The following is a 16,594-nucleotide window of genomic DNA, read 5'->3' on the forward strand; positions in this document are numbered from 1 at the left end:
TAAAAGTTGGGGTCTGATGTTGCAGATGTATAGAACGTTGGTTCGGCCGCATTTGGAATACTGCGTCCAGTTCTGGTCGCCACACTATCAGAAGGACGTGGAGGCTTTGGAGAGAGTACAGAGGAGGTTTACCAGGATGTTGCCTGGTATGGAGGGGCTTAGTTATGAGGAGAGATTGGGTAAACTGGGGTTGTTCTCCCTGGAAAGACGGAGGATGAGGAGAGACTTAATAGAGGTGTATAAAATTATGAAAGGCATAGATAGGGTGAACGGTGGGAAGCTTTTCCCCAGGTCGGTGGTGACGTTCACGAGGGGTCATAGGTTCAAGGTGAAGGGGGGGAGATTTAACACACATATCAGAAGGACATATTTTACACAGAGGGTGGTGGGAGCCTGGAATGCGCTGCCAGGCAAGGTGGTGGAGGCGGACACACTGGGAACGTTTAAGACTTATCTAGACAGCCATATGAACGGAGTGGGAATGGAGGGATACAAAAGAGTGGTCTAGTTTGGACCAGGGAGCGGCGCGGGCTTGGAGGGCCGAAGGGCCTGTTCCTGTGCTGTATTGTTCTTTGTTCTTTGTTCTTTTTGTTTGTCTTTGGACTGTGAGAGGAAACCAGAGCACCCGGAGGAAACCCATGCACAGAGAGAACGTGCAGACTCCGCACAGACAGTGACCCAATTGAACCTAGGTCCCTGGCGCCATGAGGCAGTAGTGCTAACCACTGTGCCCACTGTGCCACCCACATGAACAGGGTTCATACATCAATGTAAGTCCACCTAACCTTTCTTTTCTCAACTCCTGACTTTGCAGTTGTGACCCAGGTGTTTCTGCTTCTTTCCAGCTGAGGTGTTGCTAAAGAGCCCACCAACCATGATCTCTCTGGCCACTGGAATGCCAAACCCCAACATGTTCCCCTTTGAGAAGGCCAGCTTCACCATCAAGGGTGGCCTGAAAATAACCTTTGGTCCAGATATAATGAACAGGGCACTGCAGTACTCTGCTTCATCAGGGTAATGAGAAACTTACTTATCACCTATTCTCACTGAATTACTCACCCTGTGGCTATAATTAGAGGCACAGAATTTTAATTCAGGTTATATATTTAGTTGATTCCGGGGATGAAAGGGTTGACGTATGAGGAGAGATTAAACAATTTGTTAAGTTCATTTATTAGTGTCACAAGTAGGCTGACTGCAGTGAAGTTACTGTAAAAATTCCCTAGTCGTCACACTCCAGCGCCTGTTCAGGTACACCGAGGGAGAATTTCGTATGGCCAATCCACCTAACCAGCACGTCTTTCAGACTGTGGGAGGGAACCAAAGCACTCGGAGGAAACCCACGTAGACACGGGTAGAGGCTTATACTCGCTGGAGTTTAGAAAGGTGAGGGGGGATCTAATCGAGGTATATAAAATACTAAAAGGGATTGATAAAGTAAATGTTGACCAAATGTTTCCTCTGATGGGGCAATCTAGAACAAGAGGTCACAGGTATAGGCTGAGAGGCGGTAGATTTAAAACTGAGATGAGGAGGAACTACTTCTCGCAGAGGGTGGTGAATTTGTGGAACTCGCTGCCCCATAGCGCGGTGGAGTCGGAATCATTGAATGGTTTCAAGAGTAACTTCATTGCAATGTTAATGTAAGCCTACTTGTGACACTAATAAATAAGCTTATAAAAGATATATTTCTAATAAATAAAAGGGATATGGGGAACAGGTGGGGAGGTGGATTTGAGACCAGGGAGAGATCAGCCACGATCTGATTGAATGGCGGAGCAGCTCAAAGGGCTGAATTTGCCGACTTCTGCTCCTAATTCCTGTGTTCCTCAAAAAACTGGTGTCAGTCAAAGTGACCATGAAGCTGTTGGATTGCCCTCAAAACTCTACTGGTTCATTTAAGGTCCGTTTAAGGGAAAGAAAACCTGCAGTTGTAACCAATGTTCCCTCGAATATTCATTTCATAGAATCTCTACAGTACGAAGGAGGCCATTCGGCCCATCGAGACTGCACTGACAACAATCTCACCCAGGCCCGATCCCCGTAACCCCACGTATTTACCCTGCTAATCTCCCTGACACTAATGGACAATTCAACTTGGCCAATCCACCTAACCTGCACATCTTTGGAGTGTGGGAGGAAACTGGAGCAGACACGGGGGAATGTGCAGACTCCACACAGACAGTGACCCAAGCCGGGTCCCTGGCACTGTGAGAAGGCAGTGCTAATCACTGTGCCACCCACAGCCCATTGCTCACAGCCCGTTTCTTGCCCTTTAAGATTGTCGTGTTGCTTGTTGTGCGTGGCCTGTTGGTCACCTGCATTCCCGTGTAGGTTATATGCAACCTGAACAAGGCGGTGGATCGAGCAACTCATCAAATGGCATAGGTGGCTGAGAGCCTAGCCAAACCTTTGAAGGATACAATCTTTACCAAGCTCAATGCAGTCACCCTATACAATTGCAACTAAATCTCCCTATTCTTAAATGACAACCCCTTTGCAATAAAGGCCAAAACGCCATTTGCCGCCTTAATGACGTGTTGGAGTTGCTTGCCAGCTTTCAGGCCAGCTAATCTGATTGGCAACGACACCACCAGGTACAGTAGCCACTGCCGGGATTGCATCAACGTCCCACAGAGCAAAGTGCTGGGAGGCCAGCCAACAGGTAAGTCCGTGGGCATATTGGCAGGGCCAGGGGAGCAGGCACCGGGATTGGGGGGAGGGAGGGAGAGAGAGAGGTGAGGGAGTGGGCTAAGAGTTGGGTTGTGAGGCCTTTGGGGCAGGGTGTGGCCTGAACAGCCGCAGTCTAAGGATTGCAACTGGGCAGGAAGTGACTCTGAGGGGCGAGGGTGGGTGGGCTGCCCTGCCGGTGGGCTGCCCTGCGGGTGGGCTACCCTGAGCCTTGCCTGCCCTGCCGGTGGGCTGCCCTGCGGGTGGGCTACCCTGAGCCTTGCCTGCCCTGCCGGTGGGCTGCCCTGCGGGTGGGCTACCCTGAGCCTTGCCTGCCCTGCCGGTGGGCTGCCCTGCGGGTGGGCTACCCTGAGCCTTGCCTGCCCTGTTGGTGGGTTGCCCTGTGTAAGATCGCTGGCCGCCGGCGTATCATTTTGCCCGCTGTCATTATGGTCTCTGTTAATGAACAGTGAAAGATCTTCCACATATCTCTTGTCATTCATGAATCAATATTGAAGCTGGAAGAATGTAATTTCAACGGCAAGTCATCAATTGCAGGGAAATTATACCAGGCCCAGATTGCATTTTGATGAGGAGGGTGAATTTCACGACTTACTTTATTCACCTTGTATTCTGAGCCATACCCCTTCAGAACGGCCGCAGCTAGATCTCCAACGTAGTGATCAAGTGTCACTTTGTGTGTTGCAGAATTCCAGAGTTGATCTCCTGGATGAAGGACCTGCAAAAACACATTCATAATCCTCCAACCATCAACTACAGCCCTGAACGAGGACAGATGGCCCTGTGTGTTACCAACGGCAGTCAGGACGGACTCAGTAAGGTGAGGAGGGGCGGGTTGAACCAATCACCGCACTTGACCCAGCAGCCGCCTTGGGAGGGAGGCGATGGCAGCCTGGTATTATCGCGAGACTATTAATCCAGAAACTCAGCTAATGTTCTGGGGACCCGGGTTCGAATCCCACCACGGCAGATGGTGGAATTTGAATTCAATAAAAAAATATCTGGAATTAAGGATCTGCTGATGACCATGAAACCATTGTCGATTTGTCGGAAAAACCCATCTGGTTCACTAATGTTCTTTAGGGATGGAAATCTGGCGTCCTTACCTGGTCTGGCCTACTTGTGACTCCAGAACCACAGCAATGTAATTGTCTCTCAACTGCCCTCAGGGATGGGCAATAAATGCTGGCCAACCACTGACACCCACATCCTATGAGTGAATATTAAAAAAAACACTAGATTAAACAAAAGCATTGTTGTAAGAGGCTTTTGTTCTATGAAAACTGAAAGATGACTGACAAATATAATGAGTAACAAAAAGATGAGTAACAAATGAACAAAGAACAATACAGCACAGGAACAGGCCCTTCGGCCCTCCAAGCCCGTGCCGCTCCCTGGTCCAAACTAGACCATTCTTTTGTATCCCTCCATTCCCACTCCGTTCATGTGGCTATCTCGATAAGTCTTAAACGTTCCCAGTGTGTCCGCCTCCACCACCTTGCCTGGCAGCGCATTCCAGGCCCCCACCATCCTCTGTGGAAAATATGTCCTTCTGATATCTGTGTTAAACCTCCCCCTCCCTTCACCTTGAACCTATGACCCCTCGTGAACGTCACCACCGACCTGGGGAAAAGCTTCCCACCGTTCACCCATGCTAAATGGTCTAAAAAAACACAGTTTTTCTGAGTAATTTCTCAGGCACGTTCTTCATTTCTGTCTGCAGATTAAAGATAATTTGGGGAAGGTGGATGCCATTTTGCATTAGGGCAAATCATAAAATCCCGACAGTACAGAGCCATTTGACCCATCGAGTCTGCACCGACTGCCCAACAGAACATCTTACCCAGGCCCTATCCCCGTACCCCATGGATTTGCTAATCCCCTTAACCTACGCATCTTGGGACCCTGAGGGTCAATTTAGCATGGCCAATCCACCTAACCCGCACATCTTTGGAATTTGGGAGGAAACCGGAGTACCCGGAGGAAACCCCCGCAGACACGGGGAGAACGTGCAGACTCCGCACAGAGAGAGGCTGGAATTGAACCCGGGTCCCTGGCGCTGTGAGGCAGCAGTGCTAACCACTGTGCCACCATGCTACCCCAAATGTAGCAAAAATGTTACAACTTGTAAGTCCAAAACTAGGGACCGTAAATGTATAATAAGAATGATACACAGTTCTTTATCTGTCCGGACCATTTTAATTGGTCAGTTTAAGGAGTTTGGTTTATCTGATGGGTGGCATTAGGATACACTCAGCAATGGAATGTTAAAGTAATGTTTTAAATATCCAATAAGGCAGCTGTCACCCCAGAGGTGCAGAGGTTTACAGAACAGTCTCCCCAATCATAAGGCAATTTCTGCATGGCTGGGTGGCCTGGGAAGATGTGTAGGGAGGAGGCATGGAGGTGGGAGGATCTGTAATGGGGATGGGAAGGGAAGAATGAAAAGGGTAGGGCTGTGAGGGATGATACGGGAAGGAGTTAATATCATTGAGTCATAGAATCAGTGCAGTGCTGAAGGAAGCTATTCGGCCCGTTGATTCTGCACCAACTCTCTGGCAGAGTACAGAGAAGGTTTACCAGGACGTTGCCTGGTACGGAGGGTCTGAGCTATGAGAAGAGATTGGGTAAACTGGGGTTGTTCTCCCTGGAAAGACGGAGGCTGAGGGGCGACCTAATAGAGGTGTATAAAATTATGAGGGGCATAGATAGGGTGAACAGTGGGAAGCTTTTTCCCAGGTCGGAGGTAACGAACACAAGGGGTCACGGGTTCAAAGTGAGGGGGGCAAGGTTCAACACAGATGTCAGGGGGATGTATTTTACACAGAGGGTGGTGGGGGCCTGGAATGCACTGCCAAGCAAGGTGATTGGGGCGGACACGCTGAGATCGTTTAAGACTTATCTAGATAGCCACATGAACGTTGGAATTTAGAAGGCTGAGGGGGGATCTTATAGAGACCTATAAGATAATAAAGGGGCTGGATAGGGTAGAGATGGAGAGATTCTTTCCACTTAGAAAGGAAACTAGAACTAGAGGGCACAGCCTCAAAATAAAGGGGGGTCAGTTTAGGACAGAGTTGAGGAGGAACTTCTTCTCTCAGAGGGTGGTGAATCTCTGGAATTCTCTGCCCACTGAAGTGGTGGAGGCTACTTCGTTGAATATGTTTAAATCACGGATAGATGGATTTCTGATCGGTAAGGGAATTATGGGTTATAGGGATCAGGCGGATAAGTGGAACTGATCCACTTCAGATCAGCCATGATCTTATTGAATGGCGGGGCAGGCTCGAGGGGCTAGATGGCCTACTCCTGCTCCTATTTCTTATGTTCTTATAACAGACTGGGAATAGAGGAATACAAACGAATAATCTAGTTGGGCACATGAGTGGCGCAGGCTTGGAGGGCCGAAGGGCCTGTTCCTGTACTGTATTGTTTTTTGTATCTTACCCAGGCCCTTTTCCCCCACTCTATCCCCGTAACCCCACACATTTCCCATGGCTAACCCTTCTAACCCACACATCTTGGGATACTAAGGGGCAATTTACCACAGCCAATCCACCTAACCTGTACATCTTTCGGATTGTGGGAAGAAACCGGAGCACCCGGAGGAAATTCGCACAGACATGGGGAGAACATGCAGACTCCGCATAGACAATGACCCAAGGCTGGAATTGAACCCGTGTCCCTGGCGCTGTGCGGCAGTAGTGCTGAACACTGTGCCACCGTGCCACCCAATAACCGGGATGGGGATTTTATAACGTACTGCTGTGATGATAATTTCACCACACCAGATAAGAAGGTCAGAAGGTGAGCGGAACCCAATAACATAGCTGGGGGAATAAGGTGGAGCGGCAAGTGTAGTGAGGTAAGGCAATTGGAGGGCAGAAATAATGGGAGGGGGGTATTACAGGGAGGGGGGTATTACAGGGGCAGCTGCAGTGTAAATTGGGCCTATATTCTCTGGAATTCAGGAGAATGGGAAGTAATTTCATTAAGAGATATAAAATTCTGAAGGAGCTTGTCAGGGTATACACTCAGAGATTGGCAAATAGGAAAGATAGCGGTAAAGTGGTCATGTTACTAGACTGGTAATCGAAGGCCCAGGTTGAAGCTAAAGAGACATAAGTTCAAATCCCACTACAGTATTTGGTGGAATTTAAATTCAATTGATTAAAGTTTATTTATTAGTGTCACAAGTAGGCTTACATTAACACTGCAATGAAGTTACTGTGAAAATCCCCCAGTTGCCACACTCCGGCGCCTGTTCCGGTACACTGAGGGAGAATTTAGCATGACCAATGCACCTAACCAGCACATCTTTCAGACTGTGGGAGGAAACCGGAGTACCCGAGGAAACCCATGCAGACACGGGGAGAACGTGCAGACTCCGCACAGACAGTGACCCAAGCCGGGAATCCAACCAGGGTCCCTGGCACTGTGAGGCAGCAGTACTAACCACCGTGCCGCCCATAAAGAGAAGTCTGGAATTGAAAGCTAGTCTGAGTAACGGAACTAATGGTAACCGTGACAACTAGCATTGATTGTTATAAAAACCTATCCGGTGCACTAATGTCCTTGAGGGAAGGATATAGGCCACCTTGTTCTAGTCTGGCCTACATGTGACTCCAGACACACAGCAGTGCAGTTGACTTTTAACTGCCCTCTGAAATGGCCCAACAAGCCACTGAGTTGAGGAGCGAGTAGGGTTGGATGACAAATACTAGCCTTGCCGGTGAAGCCCGCATCCCACGAAAGAATAAAGAGAGGACAAAAAATTGTTTACCTTGGCTGGGTTATCTAGAACATGGGGGGGGACAGTCTCTGGATAAGAGACTGAGATGAGAAATTTCTACAACCAGGTGGGAGGAGGGTTATGAATCGTTGGAATTCCCTACCCCAGAGCTTTTTACATGTTATCAATTAATGCACTTAAAGCTGAGATAGACAGATGTTTGGGGTGGGATTTTCTGGCCGCGCTTGCCCCAAGACCGGGAAATCCCACCCAAGGTCAACGGATCTTTCCACGGTCCGTGTCCCGCCCGCTATGCTTCCCGTGGTGGGCGGGACAGGAAAATTTGCCGTTGGTCTCTCGGGGAATCAAGAGATGTGCAGAGCGGGTGGGAAAATGGAGATAAGGCTGACTATCAGCTACACCCATATTGAGTGGCAGAGCAGGCGCAGTGGATTATATGGTCGTCTCCTGTTCTTATTTCTAATATTCTTCTCATCCATGTTTTAACTAATTAATTAGGGTAATGAGATAGCCCCTTAAAGGGGCACTGTAATAGAAGCAAATCTCCACAGGAAAGCTATATAACTCAACCAAAATGTGCTTTTGGGGGCTAATGAGAGACTAAATCGGTTAGGATTATATTCACTGGAGTTTAGAAGAGTGAGAGGGGATCTCATGGAAACTTATAAAATCCTAACAGGGTTAGACAGGGTAGATTCAGAAAAAATGTTCCTAATTGTGGGGGAGTTCAGAACTAGGGCTCATAGTTTGAGGATAAGGGGTAAACCTTTTGGAACTGAGGTGAGGAGAAATTTCTTCATCCAGAAGGTGGCGAATGTGTGGAATTCATTATCACAGAGACTAGTTGAGGCCAAAGCGTTGTGTGATTTCAAGAAGAAATTAGATATAGCTCTTAGGGCCAAAGGGATCAAGGGATATGGGAGGAAGGAGGAATCAGGATATTGAATTCTATGATCAAGGTGAATGGTGGAGCAGGCTTGAAGGGCCGAATGGCCTACTCCTACATCTAGTTTCTATGTTTCTATGACACACTCCAGCCTTCACCATGCCCACAGGTCATGCCAGGCCTCAAACATACCAGTGGACACTACGATTATCCCAGGGACACATGGTCACGAACATAGGCTGGGAAAAGAGGCAGATAGTCCCCCTCGACCATCTGCTTCCTGGACCTCTGAACAGCCACCTCGACCAGGCCCAAGAGCAGGTTTACATGCAGGTCTCCCGCCCCACTGTCCCTCTGCATTTCTAATGTTTTCATGGCACGGGAGCTGTGTGGGTGGGCAGGTTGGGCAGAATGGTGGGAGGGGTGGGGGTGTTGGTGCCGAAATAGCTCAGGAAGAATGGAATGGAGGTGGCGCAGGAAGGAGGAGTAGGGTGGGAGAATGGGGACAACATAAAAGGGGTCAAAGGAATTGGCTGGGGATTGTGTGAGACGGATGGAATGGCACCGGCTCAGAATTCAGTGGAAAACTGGTGCAATAACAAAACCAATTTCTCCACAATAGCTTTATGGGTCTCTGCGAGTGTAAGATATTCCCTACTAACTTCACCGTGGAACTCGGGAGAAACCTCTTTGCCCCCATCCCTCCAGCCTCATAGTATAAACCTCCGCTGATTCACTTGGCCTCTGGTGAAGGCCAGGTCATTGAGTGTCTTCAAGACACACATAAATAGATTCTTGATTAATAAGGGATCAAGGGTTATGGAGAAAAGGCAGGAGAATGGGGATGAGAAAAATATCAGCCATGATAGAATGGCGGAGCAGATTCGTTGGGCCGAGTGGCCTAATTCTGCTCCTATGTCTTATGATCTTTGCTCTTCGCTCTGATAAAGGGTCATCCTGACTCGAAACGTTGGCTCTATTCTCTCCCCACAGATGCTGTCAGACCTGCTGAGATTTTCCAGCATTTTTTTTTTCCGATTCCAGCATTACTTTGCTTTGATCTTTGCCCAGTTATCCTCCAAGGCTACCGAGTGATTACCAATAGCAATACGTAGCACTTGGGGGATACACATTCTCAAACCTGCAGTTTAAACAATGGATTTCTCTCTTCCAGGTATTTGAGATGCTCATCAGTTCTGGTGACACCATTCTTCTAGACGCTCCGACATATCCGGGGACATTAATCACGGTAAAGTTTGCTTAGAGTTTGCTTGGAAAGAGACTGTTCCTGTCCCCCGCCTGTTCCGAAAGGCCATTCCACTTTTCATTCCATGGATAGCATCCACATGAGGCCTGCACGATCTGTGTGGCAGTGGTAGCTCTCCTGACTCTGAGTCTGAAGGTGGTGGGTTCCAAGCCCACCCCGGGACTCAAATGCAAAAGTCTCAGCTGACACCTGAGCAAGCGAATGCTCCACTGTCAGATGTGCAGTCTTCCGGATAAGATATCGAAGCAATGCTCCCTCTGCCCTCCCAGGTGAACATAAAAGATCCCATGGCACTATTCAGAGAAACATGGGGTTGCTCTGCCCACAGAGTTGCCCTGGTCAATATTTATCCCACAGCAAACATCTCTATAAACAGGCGATTTATCAAGTCATCACGTAATTACTTATGGGATCCTGCTGTGCATAAACAAGCTGCCATCTTTCCCTGTATTATGACAGTAACTACACTTCGAAGGTACTTCATTGGCTGGATATCCTAATAAGTTGGAAGTGCCTCACTCGCTCGCTCACTCAGTCATTTGCTCGCAAGCTCTCTCTGTTCGATTTTGATTTGATTTATTATTGTCACATGTATTAACATACAGTGAAAAGTATTGTTTCTTGCGCGCTATACAGACAAAACATACCGTTCATAGAGAAGGAAACGAGAGGGTGCAGAATGTAGTGTTACAGTCATAGCTAGGGTGTAGAGAAAGATCAGCTGAACACGAGATAGGTCCATTCAAAAGTCTGACAGCAGCAGGGAAGAAGCTGTTCTTAAGTCGGTTGGTACGTGACCGCGGACTTTTGTATCTTTTTCCCAACGGAAGAAGGTGGAAGAAAGAATGTCCGGTGTGCGTGGGGTCCTTGATTATGCTGGCTGCTTTTCCGAGGCAGCGGGAAGTGTAGACAGAGTCAATGGATGAGAGGCTGGTTTGTGTGATGGATTGGGGTTCATTCACAACCTTTTGTAGTTTCTTGCGGTCTTGGGCAGAGTAGGAGCCATACCAAGCTGTGATACAACCAGAAAGAATGCTTTCTATGGTGCATCTGTAAAGGTTGGTGAGAATCGTAGTGGACGTGCCAAATTTTCTTAATCTTCTGAGAAGGTAGAGGCATTGGTGGGCTTTCTTAACTATAGTGTCGGCGTGGAGGGACCAAGACAGGTTGTTGGTGATCTGGACATCTTAAAAACTTGAACCTCTCGACCATTTCTACTTCATCTCGCTCGTGCTTATTCCCGCGTTTCCTGTGCCCTTGGGCATGCGCCTGTGCTCTCACTCGGGCTCATGTTGCACACACTCACTCCCTCATTTTTGTAATGACTTCAACGGGACACGAGGTTGGGCTCTTGTAGTAGGAGCTTCCTGATTGGACAGGCGATTGTGACCTCAATCAGGGAGCTCATACTCCAAGAACCCAACCACTTGGGGCCCGTTGAAGTCATTACAGAAACGAGGGAGTGCCTCACCTGTATATAAAAATGGGAGTGTCGGATCCTCTGGCACTCCGGATTCTGACTTTGTACTGAGCACCCTCGGAGTGGAATAGGTTTGTAACTAAAGGGAATCTGGTGAAGCGACAATGGCCTCTGAGGAGTTATTTCACTTTCGCTCCTCAGTGTTGAGTCTGCCCTTGCCTCCCTGGCACTCACACAACCACAGTTCCCAGTACAGTCCCTGAATCCAGATCCTGTATCAGAACTTTGACCAGTTCATCTCCCATTCACCCCAACAACCACCATAGGGTCATTGAGATTTACAGCATGGAAACAGGCCCTTCAACCCAACTTGTCCATGCAGCACTTTTTTTTTAACCACTAAACTAATCCCAATTGCCCACATTTGGCCTATATCCCTCTATATCCATCTTACCCATGTAACTGTCTAAACGCTTTTTAAAAGACAAAATTATACCCGCCTCTACTATTGCCTCTGGCAGCTTGTTCCAGAGACTCACCACCCTCTGTGTGAAATAATTGCCCCTCTGGACCCTTTTGTATCTCTCCCCTCTCACCTTAAACCTATGCCCTCTAGTTTTAGACTCCGCTACCTTTGGGCAAAGATGTTGACTATCTGGCCAATCTGTGCCCCTCGTTATTTTATAGACCAGTATTTTCCTACCCTCGGAGTCAGGGAAGCTGTAACACCACGCTGGCTAAGATCAGCAAATTGCAGAGCCACAGGATTGAGTTGAGTCGAGGAACCATCGTAACTCCTATTAATCAGCGCTCTTACTAATGGAAGCACAGGGAGTGCCTCCTATTTCAGCAAAAGGTTTCTTTAACACTAGTGGCCACTGCTGTCAGGAAATGCAATGACTGACTGGTAATTATACTGGGGCGGCACGGTGGCACAGTGGTTAACGCTGCTGCCTCACAGCATCAGGGACCCGGGTTCGATTCCCAGCTTGGGTCATTGTCTGTGCAGAGTCTGCACGTTCTCCCCGTGTCTGCGTGGGTTTCCTCCGGATGCTCCCACAATCCAAAAGACGTACTGGCATGGTGCATTGGCCATGCTAAATTCTCCCTCAGTGTACCCGAACAGGCGCCGGAGTGTGGCGACTCGGGGATTTTCACAGTAACTTCATTGCAGTGTTAATGTAAGCCTACTTGCGACATGAGTAAATAAACTTTAACTTTGGTCATTCCCTCTTCCATCCAGTTGAAGTACAGTACAGTATGGATTACAATCAGTTGACCTTTGTTTTGGTACAGCTCCAGCCACTGGGTTGCAAGATCCTCAGCATCTCAAGTGATCAGCATGGACTCATCCCACAATCCCTGTCAGATGCCCTTTCAAAGTGGAAGCCAGAGGATGCGAAGAACCCACTCTCTGATATTCCAAAGGTCCTGTATACAATTCCAAATGGCGGGAACCCAACTGGAGCCTCCATGACTACTGACCGGAAGAAGGAGGTCTATCAGGTACGCAACAAGCAGAATATTTTATCGATGGTAGTAAGAACAAGGAACAGGAATAGGCCATTTGGCCCCTCGAGCCTACTCAGCCATTCAGTAGGATCGTGGCTGATCCGACATCCCTCACGTCCACTTTCCTACCCTTTCCCCGTAACCCTTGATTCCCGTACTGATCAATAATCTATCTATCTCAGCCTTAAATAAACACAATGGCTCTGCCCCCACAACTCTCTATGGCAAGGAGTTCCAAAGACACTCAACCCTCTGAGAGAAGAAATTCCACCTCATCTCAGTCTTAAATTGGTGCCCCCTTTATTCTGAGTCTCTGCCCCTGGTCCGAGACTCTCCGATGGGGAGAAATGTCCTCTCAGCATTTACCCTGTCAAGCCCCTCAAGAATCCTTTATGTTTCAATGCTTTGGAGATACTCTTGGAGGTTTTATCACATGACCATTCCCAGCTCCAACAGGCACCTGAATAAAACTCCCATTATTGTTCTTGTGAATGAGCTCAATGGTGCATAGGAAATAGGAAAGTAAAGACATTTTTATTTGCATTCAACCAAATTTGCTTAAAAGTATTCCACGTATCAACTTTCACGTCTCTCCATAGCCGCGCCCTTTCTATCTCTGTATTCAGTTCCAGCCCTACAACCCTACACAATATCTGTGCTCCTCTAATTCTGGAGCATATCCAATTTTAATTACTTCAGTATTGGCAGCCATGCCTTCAGCTGTCTAGGCTCTAAGCTATTGAAATCGCTCCCAACACCTCCATCTCTCTGTCCTCCTTTCAGACAATCCTTTAAAACCTATCTTTATAACCGAGCCTTTGGTCATCTGCCCTAATATCTCCCTCTGTGGCTTTGTGCCTGTAATACATGGAAGTGGTTGCATGATTGCTTTAAGAGCCTGTTATGTGATTTGATGGCCTAGTGGTATTATCGCTTGACTATTATTCCAGAAACTCAGCTAATGTTCTGGGGACCCGGGTTCGAATCCCGCCACGGCAGATGGTGGGATTTGAATTCAATAAAAAATAACTGGAGTTAAGAAATGTCAATTATCATAAAAACGAATGCCCTATAGGGAAGGAAATCTGCCGTCCTTAGCCGGTCTGGTCCAGAGCCAACTGCCCTCTGGCAACTAGGGAAGGGCACTAAATACTGGCCAGCCAGCGACGCCCACGTCCCACGAATAAATAAAAAGTTAACAACCTACCTTTCTGCTTTTGCTGCCAAAGTGGATTACCTCACATTTATCCACAGTATACTGCATCTGCCATGCATTTGCCCAATCACTCAGCTTGTCCAAATCACAGTGAAGCAGCTCCGCCTTCTCCTCACAGCTCACCGTCCCACCCAGCTGTGTGGCATCTGCAAATTTGGAGATATTCCATTTAGTTCCCTCATCTAAACCATGAATGTATATTGTGAATAGCTGGGGCCCCAGCACTGATCCCTGCGATACCCCAATAGTGGCTCCCGGCCTTTTAGAAAAAGGTCTGCCAACCAGTTTTCTATCCATCTCAATACATTATTCTCAATCCCTTGCCTTTAATTCTACACGCTAATCTCTTATGTGGGACTTTGTCTAAAACCTTCTGAAAGTCCAAATAAACCACATCCACTGGCTTCCCCTCATCAACTCTACCCGTTAAATTCTTGAAGAATTCCAATAGATTTGTCAAGAATGATTTCCCTTTCGTAAATCCATGCTGACTCTATCCGATTTTACAACTGGTTTCTGTTGTGGGAAATGTACCACTGAGTCAGGCTTGAAGGTTTCAAGAATACAGTTTATTTTAATGAAGCTTTGTGGAGAAAAGGCACTAAGAAGCAGCAAACCTTCTCTCAGTGAGACGATAGGAACAGTCCATCTTTATACCCTTTACACAATAGATGGACCGGACATCTAGCCATTATCACATCGTTGTAATCAAGTAGGTGATCGATCGTTAAACACATCGTTACAGACAAATACAGACAGATACAGACATGAGCATGTTAACATCGCATTGTCTTATGAATGGATACATTTCCTACATCAGTGGCTATCAATGGTTTTAGTTTCGGCCTATTCATATAGTAATTTACAGTAATTGGTTTTCCTGCAGTTATGTATTCCCGATCCCATCTGTAGCTAATCTCATTATCTATCCCTATTGTCCTTATCCTTAAGCCCTGGCTGGCTTCCTGTAGGATTTGATTCCTGCATGTTTAACTTTGAATAGCTGTCTGTCCTTTATGTTTTAATCTCAGGTGGCTGTCTGTACTGAAAGTCAGTGCCCGTTTGATGTCTCTTTCCCAGGTGACTGTTTGTGTGCCAGGCAGCCATCTTATGTGTACCCATCTGTATATTTTTCCCCCTTCAGTTTCCAAATGCTCTGCTATCAAATATTTTATAATGGACTCTAATATTTTCCCCACTACCAACATCAGGTCTGACTGGTCTGTAATTCCCCGTTTTCTCTCTACCTCCCTTTTTAAATAGTGGGGTTACGTTAACAATCCTCCAATCAGTAACATAGAACAGTACAACACAAGAACAGGCCCTTCGGCCCATAATGTTGTGCCAAACATGACGCCAAATTAAACTAGTCCCTTCTACCTGCCCTTGGTCCATATCCCTCTATGCTTTGCATAGGCATGTGCTTATCTAAACGCCCCTTAAACGCCCCTATCATATATGCCTACATCACCACCCCTGGCAGCACCTTCCAGACACCTACCACTCTCTGTGTAAAACACCTTGCCCCTCACATCTCCTTTGAACTTTCCCACTCTCACCTTACAGCATGCCCGCTGGTATTTGACATTTCAACTCTGGGAAAACGATTCTGTCAGTTCTATCTGACAAAAGAATTCATTTAGAATCTCGCCCACATTCTCTGCCTCCAAGCACAAGTTCCCTCCTTTTTTCCTTGAGTGGTCCCACCCTCTCCCTAATTGTTTGCTTGTTTTTAATGGGTGTTTAAAATGTCTTGGGATTCTCTTTAACCCTATTTGCCAAGGTCATTTCATGGCCCCTCCTTGCTCTCCTTGCTCTCCTCAGGGCAGCACGGTGGCACAGTGGTTAGCACTGCTACCTCACAGCGCCAGGCACCCGGGTTCGATTCCCTGCTTGGGTCACTGTCTGTGTGGAGGTTGCACGTTCTCCCCGTGTCTGCGTGGGTTTCCTCCAGGGGTGCTCTGGTTTCCTCCCACAGTCTGAAAGACATGCTGGTTAGGGACATTGACCCGAGTCAGGAGTGTGGTGAGTGTGGTGACTAGGGCAATCTCACAGTAACTTCATTGAAGTATTAATGTAAGCCTTACTTGTGACTAGGATTTACTAGGATGCTACTGGGACTTGATGGTTTGAGTTATAAGGAAAGGCTGGATAGACTAGGACTTTTTTCTCTGGAGCGTAGGAGGCTGAGGGGTGATCATATAGAGGTCTATAAAATAATGAGGGGCACAGATCAGCTAGATAGTCAATATCTTTTCCCAAAGGTCGGGGAGTCTAAAACTAGAGGGCATAGGTTTAAGGTGAGAGGGGAGAGATACAAAAGTGTCCAGAGGGGCAATTTTTTCACACAGAGGGTGGTGAGTGTTTGGAACAAGATGCCAGAGGTAGTAGCCGAGGCAGGTACAATTTTGTCTTTTAAAAAGCATTTAGACAGTTACATGGGTAAGATGGGTATAGAGGGATATGGGCAATTGGGACTAGCTTAGGGGTTTAAAAAAAAGGGCGGCATGGACAAGTTGGGCCAAAGGGCCTGTTTCCATGCTGTAAACCTCTATGACTAATAAATTAATCTAACTTTTTAATTCCCTGCATCAGTTCTTTGCTGCATTTTTCATATTCCTCGCGGGCCCTGTCTGATTTTAGCTTCCTAACCCCTACATATGCTTCTTTTTGCCTTTTGACTGAATTCACAACCTCTCTCATTATCCAAGGACCCCTTACCTTGCCTTCCTTACTGAAATTTGCCAGCCCTGAACTCTAATCAGTTATGTTGACTCCAGACAGGAGATTCCTGCCCCAAGGCCAGTTCCGAAAACCCCAGCCTATGACCTAGAGAGACGACTCAGGGA

General features: G+C 47.4%; 1 protein-coding gene across 4 annotated transcripts in view; it reads left to right on the plus strand.

Annotated features, from left to right (window-relative positions):
- The window catches only part of aadat (aminoadipate aminotransferase), an 85,690-nt gene that overhangs the window by 23,359 nt on the left and 45,737 nt on the right, over nt 1-16,594 (plus strand). For 2 of the 4 annotated variants that reach the window (XM_078215122.1, XM_078215123.1), the window contains exons 3-6: nt 846-1,014; nt 3,379-3,511; nt 9,505-9,579; nt 12,314-12,523. In XM_078215122.1, the coding sequence (XP_078071248.1) occupies nt 846-1,014; nt 3,379-3,511; nt 9,505-9,579; nt 12,314-12,523 (587 nt within the window). The remainder of the gene's footprint in view (nt 1-845; nt 1,015-3,378; nt 3,512-9,504; nt 9,580-12,313; nt 12,524-16,594) is intronic. The other 2 variants (XM_078215124.1, XM_078215125.1) reach the window with 1 other exon arrangement.

Source organism: Mustelus asterias, chromosome 6 (assembly GCF_964213995.1).
Source record: "Mustelus asterias chromosome 6, sMusAst1.hap1.1, whole genome shotgun sequence".
NCBI classification, from domain to species: Eukaryota; Metazoa; Chordata; class Chondrichthyes; order Carcharhiniformes; family Triakidae; genus Mustelus; species Mustelus asterias.